This window comes from Castor canadensis, chromosome 5 (assembly GCF_047511655.1).
Source record: "Castor canadensis chromosome 5, mCasCan1.hap1v2, whole genome shotgun sequence".
Lineage (NCBI taxonomy): Eukaryota > Metazoa > Chordata > Mammalia > Rodentia > Castoridae > Castor > Castor canadensis.
Genome location: NC_133390.1, coordinates 56480746 through 56496008, shown reverse-complemented (window position 1 = coordinate 56496008; position 15263 = coordinate 56480746). Strand labels below are relative to the sequence as shown.

The following is a 15263-nucleotide window of genomic DNA, read 5'->3' as shown; positions in this document are numbered from 1 at the left end:
GCCAAGGCAATACTCAGCAAAAAAGCAATGGTGGAGGTATCACAATACCCGACTTCAAACTATATTACAAAGCAATAGCAATAAAAACAGCATGGTACTGGCACAGAAACAGACATGAAGACCAGTCTAACAGAACAGAAGATCCAGATATGAATCCACACAACTATACTCACTTCATTTTTGACAAAGGTGCCAAAAATATACGATGGAGAAAAGACAGCCTCTTCAACAAATGTTGCTGGGAAAAGTGGTTAACTGTCTGCAAGAAGCTGAAACTAGATCCATTTATCACCCTGTACTAGTATAAACTCAAAATGGATCAAGGACCTAAATATCACTCTTGAAACTCTGAAGTTACTACAGGAAGGAACAGGAAACACTCTGGACCTAATAGGTATAGGCAAGGACTTCCTCAATAGAACCCCAGCAGCCCAGCAACTAAGAGATAGGATAGACAAATGGGACTTCATAAAATTAAAAAGCTTCTGCACAACAAAAGAAATGGTCTCTAAACTGAAAAGCCCACCCACAGAGTGGGAGAAAATATTTGCCAGCTATACATCAGACAAGGGACTGATAACCAGAATATACAGGAAACTTAAGAAACTAAACTCTCCTAAAATCAATGAACCAATTAAAAAATGGGCAACTGAACTTAACAGAACTTTCTCCAAAGAAGAAATTCAAATGGCAAAAAACACATGAAAAAATGCTAATCATCTCTAGCCATTAAAGAAATGCAAATCAAAACCACACTAAGATTCCTCCTCACCGGTTAGAATAGCCATCATCAAAAACACCACCAACAACATGTGTTGGTGAGGATGTGGGGAAAAAAGAACCCTAATCCACTGCTGGTGGGAATGCAAGCTGGTGTAACCACTCTGGAAAAAAATTTGGGAACTTCTTAAAAATCTAAACATAGACCTGCCATATGATCCAGCAATTCCACTCCTGGGGATATACCCAAAGGAATGCAACACAGGTTACGCCAGAGGCACCTGCACACCCATGTTTATTGCAGTGCTATTCACAATAGCCAAGTTATGGAAACAACCAAGATGCCCCACTATTGATGAATGGATCAAGAAAATGTGGTACTTGTACACAATGGAATTTTACTCAACCATGAAGAATGAAATCTTATCATTTGCAGGTAAATGGATGGGCCTAGAGAACATCATTCTGAGGAGCGAGGTCAGCCAGGCTCAGAAGACCAAAAATGATATGTTCTCCCTCATATGTGGACTTTAGATCTAGGGCAAATGCAGCAATGTAGTTGGACTGGGATCACATGACAAGGGGAGAGCACATATGGGTGATATAGAAATAGGCAGAAAACCCAAAACATGAAAGTGCTTAATGTCCGCACTCCAGAGGAGCTAACACAGAAACCTTAAAGCGACAGAGGTTATCATGAGAAGGGGATCAGTAACCAGTGTAAAGATCAGTTAGAGATGAGTCAACATGGGTCATAACACATGTACACAAAAGCAATGCTAGGAATATTTCTGTATAGCTATCCTTAATTCAACTAGCAAAAACACTATGTCTTCCTTATTATGCTTGCTCTTTTCTTCAGTAAAATTACTGATAAAGGCAGAACAGGACCTGCCTGGAACTGAGGAGGGAAGAGGGGAGAGGTCAGGGGAGGGGAGCAGGGAGGAGAAATGACCCAAACAATGAATGCACATGTGAATAAATGAATAATAAAAAAAAGACTTAATGAAATGGCAAGTGAAAGACAACAAACCATATGTATTAGATAAGAAGTAATACCACAGTAGAAACCATTTAAGTAGTACCAAGAATTGGCAAATTGTTCCAAAATATAAATTATTTTACTTTTAATTATACATTTTCTTTATTATAAAGGAGTCAGCTAGGTTAAAAACAAGGTAGTGTGAAAACAGACCTACTGACACTGGTCAGGAAGTTTCAATTTCAAAATCTCTGCTTTTTAGTACAAAACAAATGTTTTGTGGCTAAGGTACATTTATGATCATTTTTACAGACTTATTATCTGCCAAAACAGTGTAGGTATACCCCTAGGGTGGCATTTAACAGTGTTTTCCAAAATGTACATTTTACCCATAATTAAATAAAATCAGACTGCTTTTTGCCATAAAAATATACACTGGTTGACAATTTCTGAGAATAAATGATAGGTTTTCTGTTAAGAAAATTAGACTCCATTATAAAAGATAACTGGTCACAGAACAGCATCTCTTGACACTGAAATGTGGACATATTTATTAAATAGCTTATTTGGTTTGAAGCCCTTGGTCTAGGTGAAATGGTGGCTTAACTATTTCTTCAGAAATTGCATAGTTTCTGAAGCTTCTGGGTGGAGTGTGAGGGGTTGTTGTTCTATAAGGCCATCTGCTAAAGTCTCCCATGAAGATATTAAAGGCAGTTATTAAACGCATTTTTATATCTTAGTTTCTCCAAAAATAATGTGATTGGGATTGAGAGGAAAAGTTTTAGGAGATTTCTAAAAATGACTAGCAACTTTTCATAAAAAGAAACACACTACTTTCAAATAAAAAGTCTCCTTAAATGTATTTTAAGTATTAAAATTCATTTGTATGATGACACTAGGAGGAATGGGAGCTGAGATCTACAGTTTTATTTTCTGGGATTGAGGTGGTTGGAAAGGATAAATCACATCAATAATATAGAAGACACAACAGAAAACTTAACTGGAGTCATTGTTCAATCAAATACCACCAGTAACTGGCAGTGGTGGGAAATGTTCATGTGATTGGAGGGATCCTAAACCAAGAAAGAATTTCCTACTTTTTCTAATACTGTGTCACTTCTATAATTTTAATGCACCTTTTCTGAAATGAGCCATAATATTCCATATGATTTAATTTTTATAGATAGAATAAATTTATCTTTCTATACTGTTTTATTTATTTATAAATGGTTTTAGCAAGTGAGACTACAGGAGAACCTGGGGAGTTCAGGCCTGTGAAACTGTCTCCATTCTTATTTAATAAATACAGTTAATGACAACTTTTTCAATTTCCTTAAACACACAGATTTGTAATTTTGTCTTTTTAAATGCGGGGATATTTGGAGAAATAAAGAATCTTCTTTCTTAAACTTCACATGTTACTACGTTGATAAACTGAGATAAGAACATAACAGTGAAAAAAGAAAAAGAGCATAACAGTGAATACCACAGACCAAGCTCAGTCATCCTGTGGCAATTTTTACCCTTCTTCTGTACTAACAGGATTGTGGACTCTGCTTTTATGCTCAGCTATTTCCTATCTATCTCTCCCTTCTCTTTTCTTTCTTCCATCCCCCTCCTCCCCACTCTCTGGGGTTTGAGCTCAGGGTCTCACATTTGCTAGCCAGAGGCACTATAGACATTTTTGCCTAGGGACAGCCTTGGATGGTGATCCTCCTACCTGTGCCTCCCCCGTAGTTGGGACAACAGGTGTGTCCAACCACACCTGGACTATTCATTAAGATGGAGTCTCACTAAGTCTTTGCCTGGGGCTAGCCTCCAACCATGATCCTGCTATATTCACCTCTCAAATAGCTGGGATTACAGAGTTGAGCCAGTGCACTGGCCTATTTCCTCCCCTGTTGACTCATCTAGTATATGATTTCCTTGACTGTCCCTTCCCACTTAGCATCTTTTCATCACTTCTTTTCTATAAGCAGGGCTTACCTTTTGTCTGCAAACATCTAGGCTCCTGAAACAAGGCTCCAAATTCAGTAACAAAATTCTGGAAGCCTTCCTTTTCCTACTCTTACTCAGGTGTAGAGTTAGTGACAATTTTGAACTCCTCTTTTTCTTAGTTGACATGCACATTGACTCAATCATCAAATTCACTTGAATCTTCTGAAACCTTCCTGGTATCTGCTGCTGCTCCCCCATTCCCACTGTCATCGTTTTCCAATCCTCATCCTTATCATCTCACACCTAATGCCCATAAAGACACTGCTCCATTCCATGCATATCTGCCAAGAGAATCTTTTCAGATGTTGCTTTCATCACTGCACACGCCTGCCCCAAATCATCAATGGCTCATTATTTTCAAGCACAAATTTCTTTGCTTTACACTAAGCAATGTCTAACCTGACTTGAAGCTATGCTCTATGTTCATCTTTCATAAATCTCCAACATAGCCCCCTACTCCTGCCAATGGGATTTACTCATTGCCATCTCCCTATCTCCTTTGCCTTGTCTGTTTCCACCAAATCAGTCTCCACTGTATATGTGTTGTCTAATATAAAAGAAGGAAGTGTGCAAATGTAAGTGGAGGATGGAAATGATTGTTGACCTCAGAATCAGGGCTCATCAGGGAAAGGACAGGACAGTGTCATTTAGAGAGCAAATACCTAAGAGGACAGCCACTAATCAGCTCTGTTATTCTCAGAGGGAGGCTAATCCAGTGTCTCCAGAGCATCTAAATTTTCAGGAGTAATCAGAAAGGTGTATTTATTTGAAGTCTAATTAAATATTAGCTAACTGAAATGTAAAATATGATACAGCTCAACAAAATGTGGGTCAAATAAAGTACTTCTACAGATGGAGGTTGTCCAGGGTTGCTAGTTTCAACCTCTAGTTGTTCCTAACCAACTCCTTCATCAATGCTAGTTCAGGCTCTCTCCCCTTTGCCTGCTACCTAGAATATTTCTGCTAATACTAATTTCTCCCTTTCTTAGTTTCATACATTAACTGTGTGTACCCATTTACATTTAAGTGAAGCCTCATCATTTCATTGCATGGTTCCTTGTAAAATCACTTGCACTACTTATTTCAATTCTTCCCTCCCCACCCCATCTTTTTTTTTTTTTTCAATCATTACTGGGGTTTGAACTTAGGGCTTCACTGTGCAGGTACTCTACCACTTGAGCTATGCGTCAGTCTTTTTTTGCTTTAGTTATTTTTTGGATGAGCTTTCATGTTTCTGTCAGCCGTTGGCCTCAGATCACGATATTCCCACCTATGGATCACAGGCCTGTGCCACCATCATGTCCCGCTTGTTGGCTGAGATGGGGTCTTGGTAACTTTTTGCCTGGGCTGGCCTTGAGCACTGTGATCCTCCCACTCCCTGCCTCCCTCTTTTTTAACTTTTTTTTCATCTCTTTGCAACTAGAGAGTAGGCACCTTGAGGGCAGGAGTTGTATGCCATAATTTCTTATAACCCTCATAGTATTTTCCAAAACACCTCTACAAGTAGGCCTCTATTAACGGTGTAAGATGAGTCTTGGCAGTTTCAAAAGTATAGAGATTTTCTGAAAAGGAAAGATAAACTCCATGTCTTTGACAGTAGTCTTGAACGTCTGTCATCTTATTCAGTAATATGTATATCCAGGGTAAGCTATCTTCCATAAGACCTCTGTGATGTGCACAAGTCTATAGTAGCAATTTATACAGTGTTTTATATCCATTTAAAATCGACTGACAGAATAGTCTATTTAGGAGCAGAGCCTATACAAACAGACTGTCTGGGTTCCTACCTTGGCTCTCATACTTACTGCCCACATGATCGTACGCAAGTTACCTAAATTGTACACCCTTTGGTTTCTTAATGTATAAAAAGAATGATTATGTCCACCTCAGAGTACAGTAGTGAGAATTATATAAGTAGATGTCAATCACTTGAAACTGGGCATAACACTAGTAGATAATAAATGTCAGCCATTATTATCTTTGGTTAAATAAAACTTACTTGGAGAAAAAAAAAGCTATTAAAATTTAATCTATTTTAAAGAACATTTGAAATTATTTCAGAAAACTTATCCATAGAATTAATAACAGTATTTTTAGGCTTATGCTCAGTCCCTAGTCATATTCTAAAACAACACTATACCAGGAGGTAAAGTGTCCCTAAACAGGTTTTAGTTCTCATTGTACTAAAAATTTGTGTACAAACATTTGCAGGTAACTTCAGAAGCCCTACCGTTACTGGCATGGAGTAGACCCTCAATGATTATTGTCCGTTATAATAAATGAATAAACTAATCTGTTAACTAGACAATGCTGGCACTACAGGTCTTCAATTACAGTAAATCTGCTTTATTTGTGGATTTATTACTCACAGTAATTTGACCTAGGGCAATCAAAAAAACAAATAAAAAAAATCAAAAGAAACGCCAAAAACAAAAAACTTCAATTTCTGCATACATTACACAGTTCAGCTGATGGGGAGAAACTCCCAGTCAGCCCTGCGTTATCATCAGTTATATTTAAATCACTGTGTGACCTGCCATTTCCCTGCCCTTAATTTAGTGAAAATATGCATCCCAAAGAGCAAGTGGTGCCCAAAAAGCAAGGAAGAATTATCGTAATCTTTCCAAGTCAAAAGGATATGTAATGTGCTCAATTTAAGTGATAAAGTGATTTTTTTTTTTGTGGTTTGTTGAAAGGCAGCAGGTCTTTAGCGAAAGTTGTGCAGAATTATAGGAAAAATGAATCAAGCATCCACACTACAGTATTGAACTCTAAGCATCCTAAGCATTCATGGTTTCTCCTCAATGTTCATCTCCTTGGAACCATATAACGGTGGATATTAAAGTCTACTATATAGACTTTTTATTTGCTAAAATGTACAAGTAAAACTATCTGTTGACTCTCTTCAGGGTGTTCTCAAACATTGATCTACTGATTATCTTGGCTATGCTGATTAAATCATTGTGCATATTTTATGTTTAATTAAAACAGGGAAGGCTTTAGGATACTACTCTAAAATATACTTTCTTAATATTGTGGTATCATATTTGTGTGCAGTATAAATAGTAAAGTGAGATTTTCTTGGCAAATTATTTTTTAGTGATCCTACTTCATCAAGGCATGTATTTTTACAAAAAGGTTATAATAAACTAAGTCTGAGTATAAGCTGATTTGCTATACCTGGAATGGGCTTATTTCAGTCATTTTACCCCTTTAAATTATGATACCAGCATTCAAACATCTGTTAAACCATAGCATCTATTTCAAATTTGGGGTGCATCGCTATGAATTAGAAGAATGTTCTTTTTAATGAGCTCTGATTTAATAAGGAATTCTATTTTTATGACTGAAAGAAAATGACAAGACGAACTCATCTCTTTGGCATCCCCCATAGCTAAGTTTACAAAAGGTTCATAATTTTTTTTAAAAAATTGAATGAAAGTATTAAATATGGAAAGTTAGTTTGAATATATATGACACACACCCAAATAGTCTCATCAATTATCTAACCAGAACAAGCACATGGCTCATAAAATCCGTATTATTTAAGAAAAAGTCACTTCTTTCAAATAAATTGTCTTGATAACCCATACAGTCTAGAAAACTCATGATGTCACAGTCTCTCTGTTTAGTAAGATTTGCTTACAAGCCAAAGGTACTCTCCTTGTCAGAGCCTCACTTTCAGTTGTATCTGAAGTAGTTACTTTACACTGACTCATACAGTTTTCTTCATAACTAATCCCTGCTGTAATCGTAAGTTTCTCCTAAGAGTTTTCCAGTGATTCCACGCCCTCCATTTGATTGGAATTTGTCTTCCACAGCAGCTTGTCAGCTTAGTGACAGGCCACAATGGGTTAGTTTGTCCTACTGTTTATTCATTAGAATTTCAGGCCTTCATATTTTTATGTGTCTAATTTGGATCTGGCTAGGCTTTAAAAAGTCTCCAAAATTAGATATCAGATATTTCAAACTCTCAAAACTTTATGATATAAACTACCATAAAATTTAGAAATTTTAGGAAATGGTAGATCTCATTAAACTACAGTTTCCCTCCTGGTGCTGAGAAAATTTTGTCCACATCTTCTCTTGATGCAGAGTGGTCACAGCCTGGCAGAGGGAGTCTCTGCTCATGTCCATCTTGGCAATGCAACTTCTAGTATGTTCCTCCTCAACTCTATCCTTCATTAGCTTTATGAAAACACATTTTCTATTTTGCCAGTGGAATACCAGCATTTTATATACTTGTCACATCAAAGGTACAAGTGATAGACACAGATGTTAATCAAATTAGATACTAGAACATGCCATATGAATTCTTCACTATAATAAACAAAAATTAACACATCTGCCTGATTGAAAAGTAGCGCCTTCTAGGGATTTATTGGTTAGAGAGAATAAGAGAAGAAACTAACATAGGCTTAGGCTGGACTTGCTTAACCAATCTGAGACAAAAACTAACCCTACTTTAAATATTACCTGCAAAAAATATTTTGCAATATCTGTGTAACCTTTTACAGTGCCTAGTTATTTTTAGTAGCAAAATTCCTTTTTCCAAAATTAAATGTTAACCTTCTCATTGCTGAAAATTAGATATGACACATTTCATGGTAAAGGACACTGATCATGATTTTGTAATTTCTACTTCTGCACATCTTATCTCAATATATTCTGAATAACTTGCCTCTGCCAGTTGAAAGAGTGCAGACTTCCCACAGCGTTTTACAGGCTCAGCACCACCCAACTGCGAAGTGTTTGAAGAGATCTACATGGAAAAAAAATTCACATAGAGAACACAATTGATACTAATATTTTATTTAGGAATTTTCTTAGTTTATGGGAGTATCATTATTCCAAGGACCAAATAACTTTAAACATTTCAAGCTTGGGATAATCATTATCAAAGCCATATTCAGCAACTCAAAAGTAATATCAACAAATACGTGTGGCTCAGGTGACTAATGACAATAGTATTATCTTGCATAATATAGGCTTTAATTCTATAACCTTAAAGAATAGTATGTACATTCATTTCTATTTAAGTATTAATACATTAACTGATCAAATATGAAAAAAATTTAGAATCATTTTGTATTCACCAAGCAGTAAATTAATTCTTAAAAGTAAACATTTGGGATCTCCGCAGAAAGATGGCATCAAGTCAGTCAACAGATTTTTTTGAGAATGTAGTACATATGTACTAGGCAATATGACAGAAGCTGGGAGAAGCTGAATTTTATATAAACTTTGAAAGAATTCACTAAAATATACTCAAGAGTGACAATAAAGGCCACAAATATAAAGCGTGTGGTTAAGAATCTATGAGTACAGCAACATAAATATAACATTATACTGACTACATACTTTTCTGCAAATTTGGCTAAACAATGTCTGGGCACTGATAAAAATAAACAGCACTGCTCTTTCTTGCTTTTATGTGAAATTTTCACTTTCAATTTCTAGCCTCAGTAAGAGCTGAAAAGGACATACACTAATAAGGACATTCTTCCCTTGGAAAAGTTCTGTCATCATTAGAGCAGTTAGCCAAGGTCTAGGCATTTTATATTTTTGTGATTCTGAATTCTTTCTCAGTTTAGAGAGAACTATTTCTCAATTCTGTTGAGGAGGCAATCCTGCCTGGTGACTATATCCTTACAGGTGGCCTCCAGGTTCCACAGGGGATTCTGTGGAGTTGCCAGCTCTAGAATAGACTGGGCATGTGTGTGCTCACTGATAGAGAATTCTCCCTAGAACACCTGCTGAATAAGAGGTCTCTGTAAAAGCATAATATATATTATATATAAAAAGCTACCAAGGTCATTTAAAAAAGGGTATAGTTTAAGGAAGTTCTGAGATCTCTTTCCTCCTAGATATTCCTGGTTTTAACAGACTCCTTTAATATTCATTTCAATAATTTACTTTTTGTTAGATTAAATTAAGAGGCTCATTATTTCTGAAGTTTGTAATATTTTCTAGTAGCTGAATTTTCACTGAAAGATACCACTTCTACTTTTTCTAGACAAGTTGAATTCAATTACTCACCTTATTACTAGACTAAGAGAAAGTAAACACATTAATATCACTGACTTTTAGTGACTTAATGAATGACATGCTAAACATAAACACCAGTCTCTTGAACCAAGATAGTAAAATAGAAAGGGCATAGCCTCTGTGCCAGAAACACACACCTTCATTACTTTCTGTTGTGTGGACTTAAATAATCAAGACTCTAAGTCTCACTTAGTTTACCTTTAAAATACCTGCCTTATCTTACATCGTTACAATTATATTTTATGTGAGTAGCTTACTGCTGTGGCCACATTATGCTCACAATGACCAGTATTAATGATTTATCATTAACACTAGCAAATAAACTTTTTAGAACAATTCCAGAAATGTTACAACCTGAAATTGAACAGAATTAAAAACTGCAATGACTGAGAATAATACTAAATTTAATAATTTGTAAAATGTGAAATTTTTACTTAAATCAAGAATTACTGAAGGCCAGCAAGCTGGGTGGTGCTGCACTACATGGCCCAAACTATTTTTGTAGCTCTTTCACTGGCTCTCTCTGTTGTTGCTTTTGTTATGTAGGTTTTAGCTTCTTTATTCTGCCTTCACTACCATTTAAATGTGGTGCCTAAAGCAGTGCATGGGAAAATGAACTACTGACTACATGGATGCAATGACTGTCCTTGTGTTAATGCACAGCTGTGTGAGTGTGAGTGGAGGCTTGAGATGGCTCTTGTCTTTCGAAAGGAACCCCAATGAATAACAGGAATGGTTTTCATCATTGTCTCTGGGAGGATTTTTACCTATTTATAAAGCACAGGACATGGCAAGATTTTAAATACCAAAGGTTTCTAGAGGGCTGATTTCCAAAAGGGCATGGGTGTGGGAGGTTCAACATTATTTTATTGGTCCAACACTTCCAGTGGCTCCTGTCAATAGAATTTTCATAGAATGACTTAGTGGTAAGATAAGTTTCCTAAAAATGTCTTTTAACCTAGGGGGAGGCTTGGTGGAAAACTGGACATATGCTAATTTCAATGGCTCAATCCTCATCTGGATTTGTCTGCAGCACTTGGCAGTGGTAATAACTCTTTTAGGATATTCTTCCCTGGCAGGGTCCTACCACTCAGGCCATTCCTAGTTGGTCTTTCTTTGGTGATTCTTTAAATGTCATTTTCCTCAAGGTTTTGTCAATGTTACACATTTGTGTCAATGTTACACATTTTCTCTCAGCACTCTCATCTATGATGATGTCTTTGATTTCAAGAATAGATTGTATAATGCTGATTTGTTATAATTGTTCATTCCTGATAACAATTTTCTATTTAAGAGATGTCTTTCAAATAGGAAAATTTAATTAGTGTATGTTTTTCAGTCACTGGCTGGCTATGGAGGGAAGTGTATGATTGCTACGCCGATAGGTGGGGGCACTGCATAGTATGTTCATGGCTGTGCTCTTTATTTTCTTCAAATTGGATGGTGCTTGCTAATTTGTTAACTATACTGTAGTCTCTATTCTGAGAATTATGTAATGTTCAGATAAACAGTACTCATTCATAAGTGTTAGAAAAAGGGTAGGTAAAAGAGTACATGAGGTATAACAAAAAATGTTAAAAAAAATTATTGACCTGGATACTAAATTATTCACTTTATAGTAGCCTCAAGTGAATGAGTACACCAAGGAAACGGGTGGTAAAGATTAGACAATTAGGTAATGGTAGAACTCTTTTGCAATTATGAGGGGGATTATAAACACTGTAGCCTGGGAAAAAATGACTGGTGCCTATTGAATGAATACATATATTAAGAATAAATGAATAATATGAGGATGACTGACATTACTTACCTTAAAAGAAATGTTAACATTTCTAATAAAACACATAAGTTCACTGATTAGTTTCAGTGAAGTATATGGTGTTTTTATTGAATGTAATATTCTGTAACATTCTGAATCATCATGAAAATTCTAAACATTCTAAAGCATCATGAAAATGATGCTTTAAATTTGGATCTACTGCTTATATCCAATTGCAATGAAATCTTGTATTTGGAGAGAGTATTGTACTTATATTGGCAAGGTAAATATGTTCTAAGCAGAGTTTTAATGCCCAAATCTATTTATCTAAACATCTACAGTAACTCACTATATCTTTTAAGTAAATGTGTAATTTCAATGCAAAAATATACTCTAGGTTTAACATTCAGCCATACAGCACAGAAGGGAATATGTGGATTGGTCATACCTTTTAGATCTCTTCACAGAAAACAACAGCTCCCTTTCTTTCTTTTTTTATTTTTTTAATTGTTGTGCTGTGTGGGGGTACATTGTGGCATTTACCAAGGTTCTTACAATGTATCAAATATATCATCCTTGAATTCACTCCCTCCACTGCTCTCCCCCATTCCCCTTTCTCTGATTCAACAGTTTCAACAGGTATCATTTTTGTATTTACATACATGTGTATACATTGACTGCACCATATTCATCCTCCTAAACAGCTCCCTTCTGGGAGCAAAACAGATGGGCCAATTTGAATCTAGATGAAATATGACTTAGCATTATGGAATGGGAGACAGGCTGAAGTGAGGGGAGGCAGTCTCTACCTCTCTTTCTAGATCTTACAAAGTAGAAATATTTTCTTTTCCTTAAGGTAAACATTCATAAGGAATCTATAAACACTTACAAGGAACCTATAAACAAAATGTGCTTTATTGAGTTTCATGATTCCATGTAACTTTAAAATGATCAGATTTGGTTAGGAAAAAAAAATTCTTTCAGCTTTCAAGGTAGGAACCCAGTTCTTGATGTGAAAGAAAAAAAAAATCAACTTAAAGAAATGCCCAAGGCTTTATTGTTTTCTTTTTTAAGTGTGTTTCTTGGATAATTACATTTTATGGTAAATGACCCATTTCTAGTGGAAGATATGGCTAAATGCCTTCGTAGGGTTCGTAAATGGAATTAGCAGGAATGGTTTTAAAGAATTTTGCGTGCCTGACCTTAAAACATGTATTTCAAAACTAAACACCTTTAAAGAATAAAGTGTTTCCTAAATTGTATAAACACTGACTTCTCTCAAAGTAGATAATAATAGGATGGGTGTATAAATCAGTTCACTGGATAATTTTCAATTACATACTCACCTTTCTTCCTCTCTTCTACCCTTTCCCTATAAGGGCACAGATATGAGAGGGTGTCTTAACGGTAACAGTTTAGTTATTTGGGGGTTAAAAACAATAAAATTGTAGAGTAGTGACCTTAAACTGTACTGCCCTAAAAGGAATCTTACTGAAAATGCAAACTCTTAGGCACAACCTCAGCCTTAATGAATCAGAAACCCTGAGAGTGGGGCCCAGCAACCTACCTATGAACAAGATTTCTAGAAGACTGATGTATTTTAAAGGTTGAGAGCTTTTGCTATGGACTAATCAGAACAAGAATTTCACAAGTCCTTTGTTTTCTCAAAGGTGATAGTGTTTTATGAAATAATTGTAAGAGTGATAGGGGTATGTATCATTACAATTAGTATTTATAGCCTATTCTATTTCTACTGCAGAATATATGCTTGTAGCAGATTTTAGTAGATAGTTTTATTAGTTCATCTAGTTAGTACTTATTTAGGCTTAAAAAAATTATCCCAGTATTGGACTGATAATATGGTCAAATGATGTTAGAAACTGAAACTTAAGGTTCTTTTTCATCGCATAGGGGAAATGACTAGATAGGTTATGCATCCTTAGAGAACCATGAATTTCTCTTATGTAAAATACTAATACTAAGCACCAGTGCCTTACGCCTGTAGTCCTAGCTACTCAGGAAGTAGAGATCAGGAGGATTTTGGTTTGAAACCAGCCCGGGAAAATAGTTCGTGAGACCCTGTCTTAAAAGTAACACAAAAAAGGCTGATGGAGTGGCTCAGGTGGTAGATTGTGAAGCTCTGAGTTCAAACCTCAGTATCACCATAAATAAATAAACAAGTAAAATGTATATAACATTTACAATTAAATAATTGACACCTTAATTTGATCACTATTTAAAAGAGCTTACAGTAATTATCAACCAATGTAAAATATAACTAGGAAAAGTAATATCCTAAGAGTTGGGGGAAGATTGCACTGGATTCTAGGGAATAACAGAATTTATATTTTTCACATTGTCCATTTTGGATTTTCCATGATACATGCCTTCCTAGTTAAAATCCTTTGAAACAAGTACTAATGTATTTCCAAATGAACAATTTTCAGCTTCCTCAAATCATACATTCTCTTCGTTTCAAAATTCCCAAGCCCGCAGGGACAAGTGCTTGTGGGGTAACACTTGGAGATGCCTCCCTACATCACTTACTTTGAAGTATGAAGTTTTTTCTTCCCTAGAAAAAATCTTGGTAAAATTAAGAAACAAGGACCAAATCTTTTTCACCACTTAAGTAGTGAGTGTACTGAACATCAACAACAACTTATTTTGTTTAGTAGAAGTACAGGATTCCATTCTGCAGAATCATAGGATAGCTGCTACTGCACGTGGGTGAACTGCCCAGGACTTCATGGGCTCCTAATGAATCTGCTAATGGTATACCTTAAAAATCTTAAAAAATGCTCATACTGTTAGACACACACCAATGCTAGCTGAACTCCTACACATTTAATTAATATTTTATATTAAGTTGAACATACTTGGTAGTTAATGCAAATGCAAGTATCAGGTATGTCAAAGATGAGCCACTATACCTTCCTACTGTTTATACTACAGAGAGAATTTAACAAACAGAATGTATGGCAAATAAATTGTTTTGAGTGAAATATTTTTGAAAAGCTAGATGGGAATGGCTTAGATATCAACACTAAAAATAAATTTAGTTGACATGCCAAATTCTTTTTTAACTCTTAAAAAACTCATTAGCATCAGTAAATGAATGTCAACAACTGGAGAAGAGCAAGGAAGTACTTTCCCCACCACAATGAAAATAAGTCTGTTTATAAGAATGGAAAATTATAACAAAACCTTAATTTATTCAGATACATCAAGCAAATTTTTTTATGAAATTATAACATTATGTATTTTTATTACTATTTTTATATAATAGCTCACAGCAGCTAAAGCAAATATTGTGGCACAGAAGCAGGCCAACTGACCGTACAAAGTTAAAGTGGTTCACAGAAGTATCCCAAGAAGAAAAAGCACTTTTTTCTTATGTAAGAGCCAAAAGTAATTTTTTCTAATTTTCAAAGTAAGATGCTAAGTTTTCTCCTGCCAAAAGAATACCAGTTTACATTTCATTTATGCAATACTCTTTATTCAAATGAATCAAAGTGATTTAATACATCAATATTAAATCCTGCTTATCATTTTCTCACAACTCTATAAAAATATTGCTTAGTTTCCAATATGCATTTTTCCTGGAATTAATAAAAAGGAAAAAGAGGAAAGACTAAAACATGTTTTTATATTTGCATGAACTGTATGTATTTTATTATTTGCCATATACTGCTCATACTGGTTGAGGCCAGGGCTTTTGTGGCAAAATCAAGCATATAGATTTGCATACAGGCCAAG

At 35.4% G+C, this 15263-nt stretch overlaps 1 protein-coding gene across 14 annotated transcripts in view; it reads right to left on the bottom strand.

The window, feature by feature from the left end:
* Bbx (BBX high mobility group box domain containing) overlaps positions 1-15263 on the bottom strand; it is a 247211-nt gene that overhangs the window by 43265 nt on the left and 188683 nt on the right. For all 14 annotated transcript variants that reach the window (XM_020182314.2, XM_020182315.2, XM_020182313.2 and 11 more), the window contains one exon: positions 8382-8462. In XM_020182314.2, coding sequence (XP_020037903.1) covers positions 8382-8462 — 81 coding nt within the window. The remainder of the gene's footprint in view (positions 1-8381; positions 8463-15263) is intronic.